We start from the raw sequence: 24,283 nt of genomic DNA on the forward strand, positions 1-24,283 counted from the left end.
AACTGGTAGTTGAACAAGAAACAGCCCTTATTAAAATTAATTTATATTTCTGTGATATTAGTAATACGTCTTTTCCTATGTGAAATGCTTATCCCCTTCTCTTTAGGGTATTGGGTCCATTTTTTTTTTTTTCTGTTGGTTTGTATATTATTTTCCTAAATTTATAAGACTGCTTTTATAAGGCTTTTAACCTGGTTGTATTTTGCAGTGCACAGGATTTTAAAATACATTTAGTTAAAAGTTTTGTTCTTTTGCTTTTGACTTCTTTCACTTTGTGATCTTCGGCCATCCCTCACTCAAACTCCTATGTTTCTTGTAATAATTTTTATGGTCCTATTTTTATATTTTCATCTTTACTCCATCTGGAATTTTATATCTGTGTATTGTACTGGTAGGAAGAAAAGATGTAACATTACTTTTCTTCTCAAAATGGTAACCAGCGACCCTAGTACTATAGACCTTCCTTATAATAAATTGTCTCTTGTATACAAGGATGTGGTTTTTGACTTTTATTGATATGTCATCTATTCTTACCCTAGTGGCAGATTTTTTTCTTTTTTCTTTTTCTTTTTTGTAATTTTATTTTTACGAAGAAGCGACCCCCACCTCTCTAACCTCTAATCGTCTTTCTATCTCTGTGGATCAGCTATTTCTAGACATCTCTTGTAAGTGACATCATATAATTTTTATTCTTATATTCCTTATTATTTCCTGAGCAAAATGTTTTAAGGTTCTAGGTTGCAGTATGTCTTTTTTTTTTTTTTAACTTTTCCATTTTATTTTATTTTTAAAAAAGATTTATTTATTTATTTACTTCTCTCCCCTTCCCCCTCCCCCACCCCGGTTGTCTGTTCTCTGTGTCTACCTGCTGTGTCTTCTTTGTCCACTTCTGTTGCCGTGAGCGGCACGGGAATCTGTGTTTCTCCTTGTTGCGTCATCCCGCTGTGTCAGCTCTCCGGGCGTGCGGCACCATTCCTGGGCAGGCTGCACCCTCCTTGGTGCTGGGTGGCTCTCCCCACGGGGCGCACTTCCTGCGCGTGGGACTCCCCCACGCGGGGACACCCCTGTGTGGCAAGGCACTCCCTGCGCGCATCAGCACTGCGCGTGGGCCAGCTCCACACGGGCCAAGGAGGCCTGGGGTCTGAACCACGGACCTCCCATGTGGTAGACGGGCGCCCCAACCACTGGGCCAAGGCCGCTTCCCTGCAGTATGTCTTATAACTTCACTCTTTCTTACAGCTGAATAATATTCCTTTGTGTGTTTTGTTTATCCTTTCATTTCTTTATGGATTCTTGGGTTGTTTTGGGTGTTGTGAACATAGTGTAGCAATATTTGTTTGAGACCCTGTTTTCATTCTCTTTGGGCATATTCCTAGAAGTGGAATTGCTGGGTTATATGGTAATTCTATAATTAACTTTTTGAAGGGCTCCAGAGTGTATTTTATGCATTGACTGCACCATTTTGCATTCCCACCAACAGTGAGAGTTTCTCATTCACTTCTCCAGTTTATCTAACTCTTCCCCAGCTTCTCCAACCCTTGTTATTTTGTTTTTTTAATAGTAGCCATTCTAGTGAGTATGAAATAATATCTCATTGTGGTTTTAATTTGCTTTTCCTTAATGGTCAATGATGTTGAGCATTTTTTAAAAAAAATCAATTTTACTGATACTTATTAATAAAGCATACAGTTCATCCAGGGTGTACAATCAGTGGTATTTGCTATAATCACATGGTTGTGCATTCATCACTTCAGTCATTATTAGAGCACTTTCATTATTTCAATAATAATAATAAATGGAAAAAACAGACAAGAAAACTCCTCTCCTCTCAATCTTTCTATGCTTCTCCCACTGTGCGTAGCTGCTGTTTCTGGCTATTCTATTCAAAGTGTATAATCAATGGCTTTTAGTATAATCACAATGTTGTATATTCACCATCTTAAAAATTTTAGAACAGTGTAATTACTCCAGAAAGAAAGACTCTAAACCCCTTAGCAATCCTTCCTCATACCTATATAACTACTAATCTCCTTTCATCTTTATGAATTGATCTATATTTGCATTTTCTATAAAAGGAATCATACAATATGTAGTGCTCTGTATCTGGTCTCTTTCACTTAGTATAAATTTTTTTTTCTCATATTAACATTGTGTACTATTAATCTACATTTGTTCAACTTCAAGGAAAAATGGTCTTATATATGCAATTCATATTTCACATAATATATTTATATTTCACATAATATATTGAGTACATAATTGGGTAATTGTACAGTATTTTTCCTTTTGTGCCTGGCTTGCTTCACTCAACGTAATGTCCTCCAGGTTCATCCATGTTGTCATATGTTTCACAACTTATTTCTTCTTACCATTGCATAGTATTCCATTGTGTGTATACTCCACAATTTGTTTATCCATTCATCAGTTGATGGACACCTGGGTTCTTTCCAGCTTTTGGCTATTGTGAATAATGTTGCTATGAACATTGATGGACGTTCATCTATTGATGTCACTGTTGAGCATCTTTTCATGTGCTTTTTGGCCATTTGTTTATTGGATATGTGGTTTCCAAATATTTTCTCCCATTCTCTAGGTGGTCTTCTTACATGATGAAGTCCTTTGATGCACAAAAGTTTTACATTTTGATTTATGGGCAGCGAACTTGGCCCAGTGGTTAGGGCGTCTGTCTACCACATGGGAGGTCCACGGTTCAAACCCCGGGCCTCCTTGACCCATGTGCAGCTGGCCCATGCGCAGTGCTGATGCGCGCAAGGAGTGCCCTGCCACCTTGCAAGGAGTATGCCCCATAGGGAGAGCCGCCCAGCTCGAAGGAGAGTGCAGCCTGCCCAGGAATGGTGCCACACACACAGAGAGCTGACACAACAAGATGACACAACAAAAAGAAACACAGATTCCCGTGCCGCTGACAACAACAGAAGCGGACAAAGAAAGAAGACGCCCCAAATGGACACAGAGAACAGACAACTGGGGTGGGGGGGAAAGGGGAGAGAAATAAATCTTAAAAAAAATTTTGATTTATGTTTTTTTTCTTTTGTTGTTCATGCTTTTGGTGTAAAGTCAGAGTCACCATTACCTAACACAAGGTCTTGAAGATGCTTTTCTATATTTTCTCATAGGAATTTTATAATTTGATTCTTATGTTTAGGTCTTTAATCCATTTTGAGTTGATTTCTGTAGATGATGTTGAGGTAGAGGTCCACCTTCATTCTTTTGCATATAGACATCCAGTTTTCCCTTCATTACCAGTTGAAGAGACTGTTATTTCCCAATTGAGTAGACATGGCACTCTTGTCAAAAATCATTTGGCCATAGAAATGAGGATTGATTTCTAAACTCTCCTTGATACTTCTCCCAGTATTTATGAATTATGTTCTCTCAGAATCATAATGTCCAGAATGAGCTATTTGATGCTCTCAGTACCTGCCCTCTTAATTATGTTGTCATGATTTATCTGTGTAGATTTAGTGTTGAGAATTCCTTATTCCTTTACATTCTACAAACAATAGAATGTTGAAACAAAGGGGTAAGGGTTGGTGTCAAGGCTGTTGAATATAGGAAGACATTTTCTAGGTCTCCTGGCTGAAGACCTATTGAATAGAGGATGCTCCTATTTCCTATGCCAACTGGTTGTATCCTAACAGTAATAATGGACTGTTGACCTTGGGAAATTTTCTCTGAGAAATGTTAGATTATTAAGATAGTTCATCTTTGTTGCTGCACCACTATTTATTTCTTTTATATCTAAAAATATACCAAACATCCGTGCAGATAGGTAGAAACAAAACAAGGAAAAACACTCTGAGTGTAGAATCACTTCTCCAATGGGGGTACTTTTTTTTTTTCTCTTTATAAATGAAGTAAAGACTTTCCATGGCCTAATTTCTTTCTGTGTGTTCTCACAAAAAGAAATAGTAATTCTTAACCAAACATAGAATCTAATAGAAGAGGAAGAGTTTAATAATCTTTTAGCACTGTTACGTATTAATTTGTGTGACTAGTTTAATTCTTTACAGAATTCCACATGATTGCTATGCAAACAGTAAACCTTAATTTGCTCCTTTTTGAAAATAGTACCTTTAGTTACCCTTTGGTTTGTATTGTGAGGCCATGAAGTAGGGGACCTCTTTGGGCTGAAAGGGACATTAAGTATTGGGAATTTATTAGGTTTTAAATTTGGAGACTACAGATGCCATGGAACAATGTTTGAAATTGGATTTAAAAATCAAATAAAATGTGTTTTTTCCCCCTTCCCATTAGAAATAATGGCTTTTAGGTATTTTTGAATTCTTTTTTGTTAAGGCAGTTTTATTGAGATATAGTCACATATCATACAATCTATCCAGAAATGTATAATCAGTGGCTTTCAATATAATCACAGTGTTGTGCATTCACCACAAAAATTTTTAGAATTCTAAAAGCAATAAATGCTTATAGAAAACATTTTAGAAAGTATAAAAAATTACAAAAAATAAAATCCAAGAAACAACCTGAAAACCAACCAACCATTACTTGTAATTTAAAGTTCTGTAGGAATCTATTTACATTTTGGAATGTGACTATCTAGTGTTTTTCTTCTAAGTTTTAAAAAATGTTAAGTAATTGATCATGTATTTACAGATAGGAAAGTGTTCTCTTTGTTGTAATGGGTATAATGGCCTTTTCAGCTGCTTTTTTGAAAAATCTGATGGGCATTGTGGTTTTTTTCTTTTTTACTGATATCATTCTTTTGGTTAACCATTGGAGAGGTTAGAGCTAAATTTATGGCTCATTTCCAGCAATTGTATAGGGCTTAATTGCATACATTTTATATACTAGGTTCTTCTCCTTATTTTCCATTTGTTTTAATTTTCTCATTAGTTGATGTTATTTGATTTTGTAAGTCATTGTAAATTCTTTGTGGAACAAGTTGAGATAAAAACGGAAAACATTTCTGGAAGTATAGTTTTCTATCTTTTTGGTCTATTATTATATTGAAATGTTTTTTTATGATGTAGAAAATTTCTATAAACAATTTAAGGGTGTATAATAGTCCATTCCTTTTAATGACCTCATTTTTCATAATATTATTATTGGTCATTTAGGTTTCTAAAATTTTGCTGTTGTAGGTGGTGCTGTAATGAATATTTTTGCTTATAAATACAATTTGATTTGTTCTTTTCACTTACATTCTTAGTATGGGTAAAATATTCCTTATTAAAAATATTCATTATATAATGCTATAACCACCCCTTGTGTACTTATGTGTCCCCCATTTTCATTAATATATAATTTAAATAGAATAAAATTCACCAGTTTAAACAGCATTTCGCAGGTTTCTTAAAATACACATAGTCTTGTAATCACCACAACACTCAGTTCCATTATCCCAAAATTCCCTGGTGTCACTTTGTAGTTAACTCTTATGCCTAGTCCCCAGCTACTGGTAACCATTAATGTTTCCTCTCCTTGTAGTTTTGCTCTTCTCCAAATGTCATATAAATTGAATCATACAGTATGTTTCTTTAACTCAGCATAATTTCATTTTAAATTCTATGTTGTGTCTAACATTAGATTGGTCCTTCTTATTGCTGATTAGCATTACATTATATGGTTGTACAGTGACAGTTTATCTATTTTGTGTGTGTAATTTTCATTCTCTTGACTGGGGTGTTTAGTATAGTAATTACTTGAAAGAGGGCATATGGGTAGCATATTATATTATAATATTTATATCTTGTCTTTCTGTAGCTTTTATGAATGAAGACCTGGGGCAGGACGTAAAATCTTTGGGTCATAAACTGTAGATTCTTATTTCAGTGCCTTTGACTTGTGTGTTGTGTTTTATTTCCCTTGGCTGGGATATTGTGGAGTTCTCCAATCTTCTAGGAAAGTTTGGTCAGGATGTGATTTTTACTTACTATAAGGACATTTTGATCTGCATGCTTGTATCTTCTTTGGATCTGTATTTGATTATTCATTTTTGTTTTTTAAAAATTTTTTTATTTTCCCACTCAGGAACTGTCATTTTTAAATTGTAACTTAATAGAATTCACCCTTTTTTTTTTTTTTTAGGTTTTCTTGCTTGCCATTTTTTCCTTTTTTTTTTTAAATTAGAGAAGTTGTAGGTTTACAGAAAAATCATGCAGAATACAGAGTTCCCATATACCCTCTGTATTAGTCAGCCAAAAGGGTGCTGATGCAAAATATCAGAAATCTGTTGGCTTTTATAAATCTGTTGGTTTTTATCTGGAGTAGAAACTTACAGTTGCCCTTTTATAACTGAACCAATTTATTCTCCCTTCTCTCTCCCTCAACCATATCCTTAATCCCTGACAACTGTTAATTTATGCTCCATTTCAACAATTTTGTTATTTCAAAAATATTATATAAATGGAGTCATATGGGTATGTAACTGTTGCAGATTGGCTTTTTTCTCCCTTTCTTCTCAGCGTAATTCATTGGAGAGTCATCCAAGTTGTTTTATAGTTTCTTTTTACTGCTGATTAGCATTCCATGGTATAGATACGCTACAGTTTGTTTAACCATTCACCTGTTGAAGTCCACCTGGACTGATAACAGTTTTTGGCTATTACAAAGTACAAGTTGCTGTGAACATTCATGCACATGTTATATATGAAATATATGCACATTTCTCTGGGATAAATGCCCAGTAGTGCAATTGTTGGGTAATAAGGTAGTTGTGTATGTTTAGTTTATAAAGAAACTCCCAAATTGTTTCCAGAGTGGCTGTATCATTTTGCATTCTCATCAGCAGTATTTGAGTAAACCAGTTTTTCAGCACCCTTAGTAACATTTGGTGTTGCCTCTGTTAAAAAAAAACATTTAATTAATTAATTAATTTACATTGTTAGTGCTTGCTGTCTGCTCTGTGTCTGTTCATTGTGTGCTTGCTTTTTTTTTTCCCTTTGGGAGGCCCTGGAACCTTGGACCTCCCATGTGGAAGGGAGGTACCCAGTCGCTTGAGCCACCTCTACTCCCTCCATAGTCTTTTGTCTCTGTTGCTTTCAGCTTATTCTTTCTTTCTCTATGTTGATAGCATTCTTCTACTTATTTGATCCAGTATGACAGTCACAGCTGTCAAGTCTTTAGGAACTTTCATTTTCTTTTACCATAGGCTCTTTGGCCCAAATGTCAAGAGAGAATTTGGCTCCATTAGTCATTTCTCACTAGGTTCTAGGAGTGTGGCCATTCAGAGAAATACTCTCTACAGTTTTCTGTGGCCAGAGGTGGTGGCAGTCATGAAGTTGCTCTTTCTAGGCAGGTATTTTGAAACATGAATATTATTGAAAATATTTAAAAAGTTTTGATTTGTTGAATTTTAATTTTCAAAATATACTATATAACTCTGAGTTCATCTGTTTTAAAATGAAAACTTTTAGTTTGATTTAATACCAACACAGGGATACTCTCATGTCTGCAAGCAGGTGGAAACTGGTCAAACTGGCTTGAGTAAGGGGCATTCATTTTATAGATACTGAGTAGTTAAGGGACAGTAATTGAAAGACAGGTATGCCATCTCAAGGACAAGAGCTGGACCAGAATGTTATCTAAGCTTCTTAGTTTTTTAATTTTAGACTGTACAGTCTTCCCATGATGTCTGCTTTGCTCTCCTTTATGAAGTTTAGGGCTTAATTAATGTCTGCTTGAAAAAAATTGATATAATTCATAAAATAATTTATATGTCCATTTGGATCACTAACTTTCAAAAATTTGGAATTCATTTTTTTTTTTTTTTAGTGCAGCGTAGGCTGGCAAAAAAAAAATGTCAGTAGAGGAGTAGGAGGGGGAATCAGGAGACCAGTGATCTGGAAGTTGAGGTATGAAGGAATTGTAGGAGCCTTTTTGGAGATTTTTGTTTTAAATGAGAACTAGAAAATCATGGGCTTAGGTCAATGATTTTTTGCGAAGTTTCTGGATGAATAAGAATGGAGAGCAGAAGGTTTTCTGAATTGATGATTTGGCTGGGAATTGAGAAGAGAGAAAATGGTTGTACTTTGAAAATCTAAGGTTTGAAACATTCAAGTGTTCTAGTTACTTGTAATATAATGATTATGGAAATGAAATGCCGAATTAGAGCTGCTAGGCCTTTTCCCACTTGAACAAAGAATCACCAAAATTTGCCCTTTACTGACTGTGTGTAGGGAAAGAAAGGATTAATGTGTGGAGATATTTCAATAACTTATCAAGAATAATGAATGAAGTGGATATGGCTGAATAAGTGCCTACTAAGTATTGGGCATTTTGTCTTGTTTAATCGGTGACAACTGGTGAAGTACCTTATATTAGCTTAGTTTTACCGATGAGGAAATAGTGAATTGTCTGGTTTTGATAAGTATTTAGGTGCTTGGGTATGTTAAATAGGGCTTTTTAAAGGGTGATGGGTACGGCAGGCTCTTTAGAGTGTGACTGTTAGAATACATATTTGTAAAGTGATGTTTTATTTAATTTTAATTTTCCACATGTGGGTTCTGGGTTCATTTGTTGTGATTTTGAAACTTCCCGTGGTAAAATACCACATTAATGTGTAAATTGTGGTTTTAGTTAGGACAGGATCCCTGATAGAACAAAATGGCAGGTATTGAGGCTCACAGTAGAATGTTCTGGAAATGGGGAAATGGTTGAGTATCTCAGAAGTAAATATAGGCCATGTGTGTATATGGATGATATCCTTGTATGAGATGAAGAGGAAGAATATAGAGTTAGGTCAGGTGTTAAAGTGTTGCCTCCTTGGGAAGGAGTGGCAGTAGAAAAAGCCATGGATGGGTATAAGAAAGTTACATGTTAGTTTTAAGTGGCTGGGAATGCAGAGGCCCAAAGTGAAATGAGGAAATAGTTTTGTGAAGCCAAAGGAGATATATACAGTCAGTTAGTTGAAGGAAGAAATAGAGTCTTAGAGACATTTAGCAGAAGTGAAGAAGGAATTTGTAAGTGATGCTAGAAATTAACACTAGCATGGCATTCAAATAGAATTCTAGAGAAAGAGGGTAGGTAGAGCATAAGACTTGAAAGGATTCTTCTTTCTTGACCTGAGTATTTCCTCTGATTTTAATACAGTTTTTTACTTTATGGTGGAAGAGCTTCTTGGTAAGCTGCCTAAAATTTTTTATAGTCATCTATATCTTCTTTACTTGATTTCCCTTGATTCCCAAGCTTCTTTTTCTGATCATTAGTTTTGTTTCCTAGGAAGAATTTTGTCTGGAGAGTCTGCCTAGTGTCGATGGCCATACCAGGTATAGCTTCCATTATAAACAAATTCCTGACTAGTTAAAAACACTTTTGTGAGAATGACTTGATTTATCTGGTTTAGTTAACTGTGGATAAATGATTTAAAATGGATTTCTGGATTAGCAAAGAAAACTTCCTTTCTCTAGGGAGGAGGGTGGTTGAGACACAGAGGTAAAGAGCGTTTCCTTGTGTAGGTGAGGCAGAGGGAGGGCTGAATTAGGAAAGGCTGGAGGTGGAGAAGAGAGAAAACCAAAGAGAGTGGATAGCTGGGAGAGCAATGAAGTGATGAGAGAGAGAGAAATGGGGAGGAGGGGTAGAATATAATGGTGGGAATATATTATAGAAGGAATGGAAAGTAACACAAGGGTGGGATGGACAAGTTTTGAAAGCAGGGGAGAAGAAGGTGAAAAACAAAAGAAAGATGACCTAGCCAGTACAGTCATCAAAACCCAGGGCAGAAACAAAAGGCAGTTTTATCTGTGTTTCTAATAAAATATTGGGGTTGGAAATTTCCTGTGGCTGCCATGGAACCAGCTTGGTGACACAGAAAGAGCATTAGACTTTAATTGGAAGACCTGCATTAGGTCTTGGCAATGTTAAGTGCTCTGAGCCTTAGTTTCCTCCTGTGCTACTCCTTAACAATGTTTGGACAAAGCATTTTGCCAAGGCTTAGTTTTCTAATCTCTTAAAGGGGAATAATCATTGTGAGGATTACATAAATATGCATATTGCTTGTTCTCTGCGTTCCCTTACTCCTGCTTGTGCTTTGGAAAGTGTAAGTAGAATTTCCAGCATTCCTGGTTAAAACTGTATTTGTAGATTATTGAATTTTCAGGAAATACCTAGCTAAACATATCATTAGGTTCCACAGAAAGACGTAGGTACAGAACTTCGTGCATTTGGTTTATATGCTTTGTAACTGTTAACTCTGGCCTGAAGGTTCAAAATAATTTCATATAATATTTGTACTGTTTCCTGTCCCTCCACTGAAAAAAATGTACAGTTTATGAACCTATTTAGTGTGCTTATCTAAATAATATAAACACCTCATAATGTGATCAAAGCTTCTATTTCAAGGCCTTCTGAAACTTACACAACAGTAACAAGCCTTGTTCTTTGTTCTCATGAGGCTGAATTTTACCTCCTTCAATTTTATAAATTTACACATTTAGGCATCCCAAAGCTGTTATGTTTTAGCTATAGCACGTGCCATTTGTAGCATAGTATCAACTCTGGGTTTTGAAAATGTGATTTAAAACAATAATGCAAGTATGTTTTTGTGTGGTATTAATTCAGGCAAATTAATATTCTTGGGCAATATAGGCACTGTGCTAATAAAATTCTTAAGTTGGTTCTCTCAACCCTGTTCTGGTACATGCACTCCATACTCTTTCCTCTCACCTGCCTGGCCCTTGCTTGACCTTCTTTGCATTTACCTACTGCTAGAAATTGTTTATCGGTCTTGGGGAAGGTAGTGATGATCAGAGAAGGGACTTTGAGACACTCCTGCTTCTGGCAATCAGTCCTTCTCAGGTAGGCAGAAAAACCATCTTCTTTAACATACAAGAAACTACATCCTTAAATCTCACTGGGTGGCAGAGATGGTTTCCTGCTCATAACTGAGATCAGTAGACTAGTGGACACAAGGGATTTTTCAATTATTAATATTTCGAACAATCTATTTTACACTTCTTCCCTGATGTCGACTTTACTTTTCCATAATGACCCAGAGATGAGGAAATCGAAGCCAGAGAGGTTGTTATGCTGAGGGCAATAGTACAGTTAATGATAGGTAAAGTTTGGAGAAAGTAATTCTTTTAATATATGCTATTTTTCCCCATTTTTGAGGTTCTGGGAGTCCTCAGGGATCTTCCATTATGAAGAACTGTTCAAGAATTCGGTTTATGAAGTTTATTAGAACTGTAGCTGTTATTCACATTTGGGGAGGGGCACTTGTGGTCTTTGACTCAATAGTTAGGTTTAGGTCACATAATCATTTTTAAACTTCAGTGTCCTTCAGCCTCTTGGTCTTATTAAAGTGTTTGAAAAATATCTAAGATAATTCTTATGTGGTAGAATTTGCTTTTCCTTTTTCTTGATCCATTGTAAGAGATAGCTTGTATTTCTGTGTGTTTTTTTTAATGTTTTTGGAAACAAAGGGAAAGGGAGGGGAGAAAGCAGGGACATTCCTGTACCCTGGTGATTAAAGGTAAGTGAAGGTTTAGTCTCACTTGATTATTTTTGTCTTTGTTAATATCTAAAAGTAAACATAGAAAAGTTTTTCAGTTATGTGGAAAATATGTATGTAAAAATTCAAGATGCTGACTTGAAGCTTTTTCCTCTTCTATTCTGAACAAAGGTACGTTCTATGGATGAACTGAATCATGATTTTCAAGCTCTTGCTCTGGAGGGAAGAGCGATGGGAGAGGTAAGTGAACTGGTGTGTCAGAAAAATGGACTTGTCTTTAAGGAAAGATTGGAATTGTTTTTCATCTAGTATGTCTGAATCTAGTCTACACAAGTATGTGCTTGCTTTTCCTTGTGACCCATCCTCATGATAGGAATGAGATGTACAATTTTGCCAAAACTGTGTCACTATAGGAAGAATCATAACTGTAGCCTAATGTCTTAGAAATAAAGCAAGTGAAACATGAACACAAATTAATGAATATCATTTGGTCAGTTGTTAATTAATGTGCTAAAAATTTAAAATATCATTTAAATTGATATATATCAAATGTCCTTAACTCTGACTCATTTTCCAGTTGCTAAGTTCTTTTTGCACTGGAACGGAGGTTTAGATTGGTATGCTGCTAATCAGAATATAATAGCCTATTTTTTAAATGAAATTGTTTAGAGCTCCATTGTGAGGGAGAGAATAAGATTATGGTGAAATAATTCCAGAAGCAGAGGTCTGAGCTAGTCTTCCCTAAGAGAGAATTCAGAAATGAGTGATTTTTGGTTTGTTTGTAATGTTTAAAATATACCAAAACAAAATTTATCATCCTTGTATTGGTTGGAAGAGGTGCCATAATTCTGAAAGGGAATATAATATAGATAGCTGAAAACCATCCAATTTCTGGTTATTCTTCTTGTTGACAAAATGAATGTATTAACAATAAAGGTAGGATATACTGTTTGAATTCATTGCTTAAGATGTCACAGGTTCCCAATTAGGGGCATTTGCTTGTGACTCTCGTTCTAGAGAGTAATAACCTTTGGCTTTCTCTTCAATTTTACTTATTGTTTTTTTATTTATTTGGGTATTGTATATCTAATATTAAAAAACTTCCATATCTGTTTTAATGTTTTAAAGGAGGGAAAATTGTTAAAATTTTGAATTTCTTACTTAAACCACTCATTAAATTTGTCATTTGATTTAGCAAATATTCTTTGATCCAGGCACTGTACTAGGTTCTGGGGATTCAAAGTTGAGCAAGATAATTGACTGTATTTGTGGTTAGGCATTGAGTAAGTTAAACCTTTTTGGTGTTTTGGTCTTGAGATTCTTGCTTTCTTTGTTTGAACATTTTGTTTCCAACTTTTCTAAATTTGTCTTCTGGTCACAGAGTCCAGTGTCCTGTCATTTTGGGTTCATGGGTTTTGGGCCTGTTCTGGTTTTTCCCCCTGGAGCTTTAAGAAAGATCATTACATGTCATTGTGTTTCCTGTGCCTGTCCAATATCATTGAAACAGTGCACATTAGTAAAACCTCTATTGTTATTAGGTGAAAGACTTTATCTGTTAACTTCTAACAGAAGCTTCTAATATGATCCCCTCCATCAAAACCGTTTTTTTTTTAAATTAGAGGAGTTGTAGATTTACAGAAAAATCATGTGTCAAATAAAGAGTCCCCAATTATTATCCTATTATTAACACCTTACTTTTGTGTGGTACATTTGTTAAAATTCATGTGAACATTTTTATAATTATACTATTAATTATAGTCCATTGTTTACAGTAAGGTTTACTATGTTATACAGTCCTATGTTTTAAAAAAATTTTTTCTTCTAGAATCATTTATACAACCTAAAAATCTAGAGAAAGATTTTTAGATTGTATACGTGATACCAGTTTTTAAAAAAATTGTGTTAAATAAAAATAATCCTGTTAATTTCTAAGCAACGGTTTATAATCTCTTGAAGGCTTATTAAGAGCAATTGGAGAAAAACAATTTAATAGAAGCTGAATTTTATTTAAATGACATGTTAACAGAATTCTTTTTTAATCATTTTATTTGTTCCAGAAATGCCATTCTATGACTTACATATATAATTTCTCAGAAATGGATGGTAGGCATATATAAATAACTAAATGTACATTCCAGCAATAATCCCATGTCACTCCTCTTTTCCCTATCACAAAGTAACAACAGCTACCATTTGTTGCACATAATAGGCAGATGCTAAGGAGTCTGCATGCATTATTTCATTTATAACCCTGAGGATGGTCCTATTATCCAGATAAGGAAAATGGCTGAGACAAATTACGTTGCCCAGTATACCACATCTACTACTCTTACTTCAAAGCTTGTGCCCTTAAATAGAGTAGATGAAGCCAGTATTTGAAAATTGTAAAAGAGATAAAACATCTTAGTTTAATATGCTTTATAAAGATTGATAATTTGAGGAGGATTACAATACTTTGTATACCCCCTTCCAAAATATAATTGCTGAAGTTATTTTTTGAAAGCAAAATCCAGGGTCTAGGCACCAAGGGGCAGACTGAATGTAGAATGAGATTGCTGTACTCAAGTGTTTTCAGTGAATACACATTAAAACAGAAAAAGTAAAACAGTTTTTTCTATGTATGGTTGGAGTTTAGAGAAAGGAGTGATCAGTATTGGCAGAACTATTTGGAAGATGACTAATGGAGGAAGTGAGGTATAGAATTGAGGAGAGTCTTCTAGTATTGTTAGGATTTAAATAGATGGAGGTTGGAAAAATATTTTTTGTAGGGGAGAAGAGCACAAAAGAAAAAAGAAAATAGGTTTTAATATAAAGTAAAAATTGAAAAAGCACAGCTTATTAGTAATTTAACTTCATTTTCCTTCCCTTTTAATAATAAACATCTGGGAGGGAAGAAGAACATTTTGTATATAATATCCATATTTGGTGTTACCCTAACACTAAAAGTTCGAGTAAATTGCATGGACTTTAGGCAGGCATAGTATATTTTGACTGCAGTTATTTTATGTATGCTTGTGTCTGCATGCATGCGTGTAAGTCCTCATTAGGGTGAACAAGAACTTAAACTATGTCTAAGAATGGGCGAATCTTTAGAATTCAAAGAGAATTAACTCCATTCAAAGCAATTGTTATTTACTAATTAGTGATGCTTGGTTATTATTACATTTTTCCTTTAAGGCCACTATTAGACTCTTGGTGTTGGTTTGAAAGATTTAGAGCATTTCTTGGTAGAAATCTTGCAAAGAAATGGCTACTTAAAACACCATGCTCAAACCTTTCCTGGTTTTCTTTAAGTACAGCTGTTCTTAGCCAGAAACTCAACAGTACAAGTGTTTTACTTGCCTCCAATTCTAGAAAGTCAACCTAAGAAGGAAGATAGTAAAGTGTTTTAGGATAAGGACTACAGATTATTTTCAAATGATTTGTCCAGTCTTCTTGCCCTTTTATTTAAAGTTACCATTTTGAAAAGTTTAAAGGCATGTATTTAAGCATCTTTCATTTATATATGAAAAGATGAGATAGAATAGGCTTGTAGAGGGAGAAATTTGGGGTAGAGATAACATTGGACCAGAGCCCCCAGGCACAGCATGTAGCCTTGGCTCAGATATTCCTCTTTCTTGAACTTTTCTTTTTCCCATCCATAAACAAAGATGTTGCACTCCATAGTTTCCTAAAGCCTATTCAGGTCTAAGATTCTTGGATTTTGCCCTTATTTCTGGCTTTAAATGATAGAAAAAAGAAACAGGTTTTTTTCCCTAGAATATAACAGAGTACACCAGAAAGATTCCCTTTTAGAGAGAAATTGCCCTAGTGTTATAGAGATTTTGTAACTTTTTATTGGGATCAACACATGACTGATTCGCCTGTCTGCGGCTGCCTAAGGCATTGAGATCTCTCCATCAAGGCTCATAAGTGGTTTTATTTATTTATTTATTTATTTACTCCTTCCCCCCATCCCTCATTGTTTTGTGCTTGGCATCTGCTCTCTGTGAGTTCTTGTCTATCATCTTGTCTTCTCTCTAGGTGGCATTGGGAACTGATCCTGGGACCTTCTGGAGTGGGAGAGGGGTCCTCATTCTCTTACATCACCTCAGCTCCTTCCTCTGCTGTGTCTCTTATTCTTTCTCCTCTGTGTCTCTTTTTGTTGCATCATCTTGCTGTGCCAGCTCTCTGCGCAGGCTAGCACCTCTGTGCAGGCCGGCACCCCTGTGCGGCCAGGTCTCTGCTCAGGCCAGCTTGCCACGTGGGCCTGCTTGCCTTTCACCAGTAGGCCCTGGAAATCGAACCCTGGACCTCCTATATGATAGCTGAGAGCCCAATTGCTTGAACTGCATCCCTTTCCCCCTTTAAAAAAAAAAGATTTATTTATTTATCCCTACCCCCTTGTTGTTTTGAGGTCACTCTTCTACTCTCTGTGTCCATTTGCTGTGTGCTCATCTTCTCTTTCGGAGGCATTGGGAACCAAACCCGGAAAAGAGGTATTCAATCACCTAAGCCAGTTTGTTGTGTCTCTCATCGTCTTTCCTCTCTGTGTCCCTCCCTTTAAAAAAAAAAATTTATTTATTTTCCTCCCCCTCCCCACTGTGCTGTTTTGCTGTCTGTTTCCATTCACTGTGTGATCTTCTGTAGATGTTTCTCTTTTGGACTTCTCATTTTTTCTCTTCTAGGGTTCACTGGGATTCGATCCTGGGGACCTCTGATGTGGAGAGAGAGTCCCTCTTAGCTGTGCTGTTGTAGAATTTGAGAGAAGTTCAATTATTTGAGTATAGAGAGGCCAGGACTCAGGAATGATTTTGAGAAGGAAAAATGGTTTATTGACGGCCGGCCGGACTCGGGAGCTTTCTGTTTGAATCCCGAGCCCTGAACAAGATTTTCAAACGTCTTTTATACAGAGTGGAAAGGCCAAATGGTCCCTTTGTTTCAGTTCTCAATAGGCTTCAATTAGCATATATATCTTCCACATCTTAGGTAAGCTTTTAGCATGGACTCCAGATATTCTAGATAAGCTTTTAGCATATTTGGTTTTTGCATTTCCCCTAAATACTTAAAGCTTATAGCCCTTGCATCGTTAAACTGTTTCCTGGGACTGGAGCCATTGCCATTGTCCCTAAGGGCAGGACTGCAGCCTCTTACCGTTCCACACCCACAGCCTTCAGCTTAGGTTATCTCTGAAGAGACAAAGAGCTTTCCACCCATAGCCCACATCATTCCCCCCTTTTGCCAAAGTTTAACTTGCTAAGCTTTGGCATAATTATTGTTGGAGCTATGAGGTGGATAGCTGTTTGTTGTTTTGATTGATTATCAGTCTTTAGTACAGCATCCAGGACTGTTTTTAGAAGTTTAGAACTTTTCATTCTGGACAGCAGAATCTTGGGCAGGGGCCTCCCGCAGTTATTCTGCTGCCACTGGCACTCACGTGGATTTCCAGTCAGGTTCCAGATCCATCTATTACTTTTATTTTACTCTTAAAGAGTTTACACCTCTGAAGGAAGATGATCTCTTTTCTGTAACTGCTTCCTGCTAGCCATGGGCTGTAGTCATTGCCTAATAAGGTATAAAACTCTTATTTATTTTAACTGGAGGAAGATGGATCTGGCATTCTGTACGAAGTTGGATGAAGTTTTCATATGGTTAATAAGATGTTCACTCTGAAAGAAACAAACTTAATTAAAAATTTGGAATACCCGTTTTTAAAAGAGGACATTGGATTACAGAGGTAGACAAGGTTAGGTGCCTATAAAGATGGCACTCCTTCTTAAAAGCTGGTGGGAACAGCATATATATTCTTTTTTTTTTAAGTTATTTATCTTTAGAGAAAACTTGTAACAGACACTTAGCTTTGTCTGAAGACACATTCCAAGCTGTTCAGTGATCGGCACTCATTTGCTCTGTCAGATGCTCCTGGTCAACTGGCACTCCTTGGGCAACTGGCTTCACTCAGGATTAGAACACTAAGTTGGAAATTCTCTTGGTTTTCACCTGTGGAGTGATTAGAACTACAGAATAAAGTTTTTTTTTTTACACCTTGGTTTTAATTGTACAGTTTCTAGCAATTTTGACTTGTTCAATAGGTGACTCAACATCAGCAAGCAAGCCTCACCTTTGCTACACAGCAGAGTACAGTAGAATATAGAAGTTGACTGAGACTGGCTGAGACTGCCACCTTATTCTATAGACATGTTATTAACTGTTTAGAAAATGATTTTACCAGGAATTTAACATGTCTAATATACTTCTGCACTTGATCCAAAATAGAAAAGATAACATTACAGTTATTAGGCATATATTTAGTACAGGATAAAAGTACAGCACTTAATATTAACTAATGTATTACTTAATGCATAAGGATTCAGAGTTGCAATGATTAGTTTTGAGTTTCAGGTTTGTAATACCTTACATGTTATCTCTCCATGAGAGCAGGCCATAATGCCAATTGTGTTTAAGTTTCACTTACAGTATCCTGGTATCATGGCTCCACTTAGCATGTTCTTCAACGCAGTGAGCAAGTCGCAGCATCCTTCATCTTAGAGAGATATTCCAGTATTCTACTAGCCTGGTGCATAGTGCTCTCTGGCACTATGGAACAGTGCAGGTCTGGAGGCGATATCCATTGTACACTTGGCTGTACCGAGTCATTATTGGCTGCTGCAGGAGCTTGAAACTGCAATATAGTTTCCATCGACTTCAGGAGCAGAACCAGAGACTGATATAGCACATATTTTAATTGAGGGATCAGTGACCAGCCTAGCCAATAACTCACATGGAGAGGCCACCTGTAATGTATTCAAGGCCTGGTTTGAATGCACAAGAGTTTGACAATGTTAAAGTTTATTCCTTGTTTTTATATATATTTTAAACAACTTAACGCAACACATATATCAAATGACTGTTTACTTACACAATTTTACTATGAAGATAACAGTAGGTACTTTAGTAATAGAGGAAAAATATTATTTTTCATTGTTAGAATGAAAACAGAATATTTCCAATAGAATCAAGACAACTTTTTATTACCATTTACTTAAATGTGTACTTTGCAGTGGCCTTCAGACAGGTTTATTATCATGAAGTTATTTCTGCTACCAATACCAATCTAAGGTTTTTTAGTTAACAATGACTTCTACAACCAGAACTGTTTAAACATTTTCAGTTTGGAAGATGTTTTACAAACTCTTTATAATTGACTATAACCACATTGACTAGCCACCTCATGTTTAAATAAACTTACTAAATTACAATTACCAATGAAAGAAATTTACTCTTTATTTAAGAGAGCATATCTACAATCTTTTTCCTTTAGCCTAATTTCACCAATGTGAACTTACAATTTTCATTACTGTAAAGATTTTGTACATATAATGTTAATTTAGCTTATAAATTAACTATGGGAGATTACACTCAAGTTAAATAAAATTGAAACCATAATAGTTTATGCAAGGAATGTTCTTTTTTTCCCTTACAGGAAGCTAAAAACTTCTTTTCTTTGTTTAAGTTATGAAAATTAATAATTTAAAAGCATACTGACTACCAGGTTTTAAAACATATTACACAATTATTTAAATTTTTTTTTTTAATCATAACCCAGGAAAGATCTCTCCATAATTTTTATGGACTTTCCTTACTGAAATTTGTTAATAGAGCCACTAATTACCTTTATTTTGTTGGAAAGAAATCTTCTGAAAGAAAATAAGGCTCACCAGATCGTGGAGAAGAATTTATTCTCAATCTTGCAAGAAGGTGTGCAGAGCCAGATATGGCTGGTGCCCCGAACAAAGAAAAATGACACAATTTATACCCCTAAGTCTAGCATGCAAGCTCTTCCTCTGTTTTTCATAGATTGGATACTTCAGAAGTTACAGCTTATCTGAGATCTAACCTTCCCATGCAAAAGTTTGTGATTTAACTGCTTCCTCTATCACATTCCAACCATTTTAGTTTTTACCTGCTCCCCTTTGTCAAATAAGGAATAGAATTTAGTGCTGAAATGGCATCGACTTAGTCCTTCTTGGGTTCCTTCCACTGCCCATAGGACTGGCCTAAACTGGTCTCCTCCACTGCTGTCCAACCCGGGAGTGGGAGACTGAGGCAGCAGGCTGCCAGGTTACACCAATCAACAATTTTTTCCTTATGTGAAAATTAACCTAATCTTTGTTTTTTCTTTGTTGTTTTTTTTTTTTTTAATTTTATTTTATGGCTGACAAAAGGTTTAAACTGGGAAATTACAGGGCAAACTGATTCTTAATTCCCTAGCCTAGTAGATAGGTTTAATCTGCCACACCTAGTCTTGCCTTTAAAGCTCTTGCAAAGAGGAGGCCCTTTCCCAATTGTTTCTATAATCAGATTTCTATGACTTTTTCATCCTGCTTAGTTTAATTTGGGCTTTAAGAATATTTACAAATATAACTGCATATTTAATTTTTAACAATTTGAATAGACCTCTTTTAAGAATTTTTATTTGTTAATTTGATATTATCCTGATGTATGAAGACATACACTGAGCATTTTTTTAAAAATGGGCAGACACAAAGAGTTAGACACAAACACAACTCATTGATATTACTTATAATTTGCATTATTTTATATACTGTTTAGCTTAATTAATTAGGGGTCCAGAAATACATATTACTTATATAACTGCATATTTAACCTCAACAATTTGAGCAAATAGGCAGATATAAATAGTTTGAGACAAAAACATAACTTTAATTACTTTAAACTTCTAATCTTTACAAAACAAGTGTGACTGCAAACATTTCAAAGACTCCTGAAACTTTCCTTAATTTGCACTATGACCATGAAGTTTACCACAAGAATTTTCCTTCTTACTTAATGGATTGTAATAACCAAAATGTTCTCAATGCTTTAGCACCATTTTGTTTTAGAACTTTATATTTTACTTTGAAATTAGCAGAATTTTGGATAAGCAACAAGATTAATTTTATATATATTTACTGAGGCTATTTGAAGCCTCAGGGAGACAGACTGCTTTCTCTCATGAATTGCCACTCTTAGGAACACTGACCGTCAAGGCAGGAGACTTCTCCCCCTCCACCCCCCTTTTTGATTTTGGAGATAATAAAACTCCAGTGGTCATTTAACCTTATTCCATCAGGCAGCAATTTATTTAGTTTACACTTGAATTCATGAGAGAAAAGGTTACTAATACCAGGAGAGGAGACAGTGATGTCCCAGCTCTTCTCTGGCCTATAGGGGCAGAAGCTATTATGAAATAACCATAGGCAAAGGCAAGGGGTGAGTTAGCCTTGAAGTAACCATAAACTAAGGAAAGGTAAAGTTTAGAGTTTACACTTAATAATTTCAAGCTAAATTCACCCAGCTATAATTTCAGTTATTACCTTTCCACTGTTTTATAATATAAATGCATTTATAAATGATTTTAACGACAAAGTCATCTTCTGTTTCCTTAACAATAAAAACACATTCCATATATCCCACATACTAAGTTACCAGGCAAACTTCTTACAACATATAATTGCCATTAATACTAAACAAGCTTGTTAAAATAATGAACTTTTCTTCACTTTAAATACTTAGTAGCATGTAATACCAGAAACAGTTTCTTTGGAAGCAAGTTGGCAGGGGAGGCTGGCTGCCAAATAAATTTGTTATAAAATTACCTTTTTTTATTATTATTATCAATTCAGTTTTTGTTTAATAATGACTTTCTGCAGTTTGCCATTTAAATAACTTAATTTAAACAATGGTTTGTAAAACCTTTAAAATTATTTATACCTTTAAGACAAATTTTACCTTCACAGAACACATTCTCTTACTTAAAGTTACTACAATACCTTCTAAGAACCTGGGCAGAATGCAAACGTATTTTGGCTTTGACACCCTAAGGAGGGAACTTTACTGCATTTATTCTGATTCTGCTTTTCACCCCCTTCACTTCCCCCCCTTCCAGGCAGTCTGGTTCACAACAAACAGGAATGCGGCTTATGAATAGAAGGGTGGACTCACTGGAAAGGGGCAAGCCGCTCCCCCCTTTCCAGCTTTCAGCCAAAATGGGCAGACAGAACCTACTCAAATTTGGGAACTCTCCCAGGAACCCAGCCACCCTGACTGGGACATTCCCAACAAACTTGGGTGCTTGGTGCGGACACAGATGGCCTCCAAGCCCCGGCAAAGGGCCAGACCAGAGACAAGACAGCAGAACATGCACAAACATCTAGAGTCCGCAAACATCCAGACGCCTCAGCTTTTGCCCCAGAATCATTTCACCCCCTTGCCAATGGCAAGGGAGGGCTCCAGCTCAGCTGTAATTCTACTTTACATAAGGACACAACTCCAACACTAGCATTGAGCTGACACAGACAAACACAAAGGTCACTAATCTGACCCACAAGTTTATATATTTATTTTCACCATGGCTGCCCCCACAGCCATCACAAACCTCAGAACACTTAACATTTTGTGTAAAGCGAATTCATTCACAAATTAGCACCATAACAAAAGATTTCAGCTAGACTTTTTCCACTGTTTAAACTTTATACCCAGACCAAGGTCCACCAGAAAAGCCGATCCATTTTCCTGTAACCAAGTTTTGTTTTCCTTAATCTAGACCAATTTCCAGGATATTAGGACTTGAACCTATAAATAGCCCTTCCTATTAAAATTGAGACTCCACTCCTTTAGTGGATATAAGACCAATACCAGATTCTAACATGCAGTTAGACAAACCCAAAACACCAGGGCTTTTCCCCGGTTTTTCTCCTTTTCCCAAGCCTAGAGAGAATGGCTTCCCCCCAACCTTCTGGGGCTACTAGGGTTCTCTCGGGAAGTGATCAGCCTCCCCTTCCTAGCAATTAAAGCTAGGGCCTTCCAGACTGTGCTCACCTGGGGAGTCTTACCTTCTTCCATGTTCGGAGTTCTTTTTCGTTCCCAGAATCTTTCTCCTCAGACCTTCCATTGCCCTCGATTTTTGTCGGGAAGATTCTGGTGGAGCCCACATCTTTTCTGGATTAAATTTAATCCAGGGGCGCCCAGATTTGGGGTTCACCCGAGTCCTCCCGGCTTCCTCGGGGATTTGGAAGGGGCAGCAAAATGCTACCGTCTCTGGCCTTCGTTTGTTGTCCCTTCGTGGTCGCCAAAAATGTTGTAGAATTTGAGAGAAGTTCAATTATTTGAGTATAGAGAGGCCAGGACTCAGGAATGATTTTGAGAAGGAAAAATGGTTTATTGACGGCCAGCCGGACTTGGGAGCTTTCTGTTTGAATCCCGAGCCCTGAACAAGATTTTCAAACGTCTTTTTTTTTTTAAAAGATTTATTTATTTATTTAATTTCCCCCCCTCCCCTGGTTGTCTGTTCTTGGTGTCTATTTGTTGCGTCTTGTTTCTTTGTCCGCTTCTGTTGTCGTCAGCGGCACGGGAAGTGTGGGCGGCGCCATTCCTGGGCAGGCTGCTCTTTCTTTTCACGCTGGGCGGCTTTCCTCATGGGCGCACTCCTTGCGTGTGGGGCTCCCCTACGCGGGGGACACCCTTGCATGGCACGGCACTCCTTGCGCGCATCAGCGCTGCACATGGCCAGCTCCACATGGGTCAAGGAGGCCTGGGGTTTGAACCGCGGACCTCCCATATGGTAGATGGACGCCCTAACCACTGGGCCAAAGTCCGTTTCCCTCAAACGTATTTTATACAGAGTGGAAAGGCCAAATGGTCCCTTTGTTTCAGTTCTCAATAGGCTTCAATTAGCATATATATCTTCCACATCTTAGGTAAGCTTTTAGCATGGACTCCAGATATTCTAGATAAGCTTTTAGCATATTTGGTTTTTGCATTTCCCCTAAATACTTAAAGCTTATAGCCCTTGCATTGTTAAACTGTTTCCTGGGACTGGAGCCATTGCCATTGTCCCTAAGGGCAGGACTGCAGCCTCTTACCATTCCACACCCACAGCCTTCAGCTTAGGTTATCTCTGAAGAGACAAAGAGCCTTCCACCCATAGCCCACATCAGTGCCACCTCAGTTCCTGGTTTCTTCTGCGCTTTACCTTAACTCTCCTCTTTGTCTCTCTCTTTTGTTGCATCATCGTCTTGCTGCATGACTCACTTGCGCAGGCACTGGCTCACTGTGTGGGCACTGGCTCCCTGTGCAGGCATGCTTTCTCTTCTTCTTTTTCACCAGGAGGCCTCAGGGATTGAACCTGGGTCCTCCCATATGGTAGGTGGAAGCCCTGTCACTTGAGCCACATCTGCTTCCCTTTGTGTCTTTTTTGTTGTGCCATCTTGTTGAGTCAGCTCATGGCACCTGCCTGCTGTGCTAGCTCACCTTCTCCAGGGGGACCTGGGAACTGAACCCAGGACCTCCCATGTGGTAGGTAGAAGCCCAATTGCTTGAGTCACATCCATTTTCCTCATGAGGTGTTAATTTTGGAATCAGGGCAAATGGAATCCTACTGTGGAGGCCAAGTCTGTTAAATTCTTTTTACTTTCCATTGTCTCACAGAATTTGAGGCTTTTTGGTAGGTAAATATGTTTCTGGAATCCACAGTCCTGGAAGAGCTACCTTTCATTGGTGTTTCTTAGAATTTGGTCTTTTAAGAATAGTATAGTTGACTCCAAAATGGATTGATTTTGGTAAAGGAGATCTGTTGTCTACCAGCAACATCTGGCAGTCCATCCTCATGGACTGAAAGATTAATAAAGACTTGTTGTATAGTAATATAAAATTAACTAGTGTAACTAATCCCCTTTTCTCAAAATAGCTTTGAGTGCAGTTAGGAATGGTAAGAGCTGCCTTGAGTACATGAACATTGTATTTATACCATTTGGTTATCAGGCATTTTTGAAACCTTATTAAAATGAAATGTTTTAGTTAAAAACATAG

The 24,283-nt window shown here is 36.7% G+C and overlaps 1 protein-coding gene across 33 annotated transcripts in view; it reads left to right on the forward strand.

Moving 5' to 3' along the window:
* PUM1 (pumilio RNA binding family member 1) overlaps window positions 1–24,283 on the forward strand; it is a 148,029-nt gene that overhangs the window by 20,719 nt on the left and 103,027 nt on the right. For all 33 annotated transcript variants that reach the window (XM_004465723.5, XM_023590927.3, XM_004465725.5 and 30 more), the window contains exon 3: window positions 11,606–11,674. In XM_004465723.5, coding sequence (XP_004465780.1) covers window positions 11,606–11,674 — 69 coding nt within the window. The remainder of the gene's footprint in view (window positions 1–11,605; window positions 11,675–24,283) is intronic.

This window comes from Dasypus novemcinctus, chromosome 9 (assembly GCF_030445035.2).
Source record: "Dasypus novemcinctus isolate mDasNov1 chromosome 9, mDasNov1.1.hap2, whole genome shotgun sequence".
NCBI classification, from domain to species: Eukaryota; Metazoa; Chordata; class Mammalia; order Cingulata; family Dasypodidae; genus Dasypus; species Dasypus novemcinctus.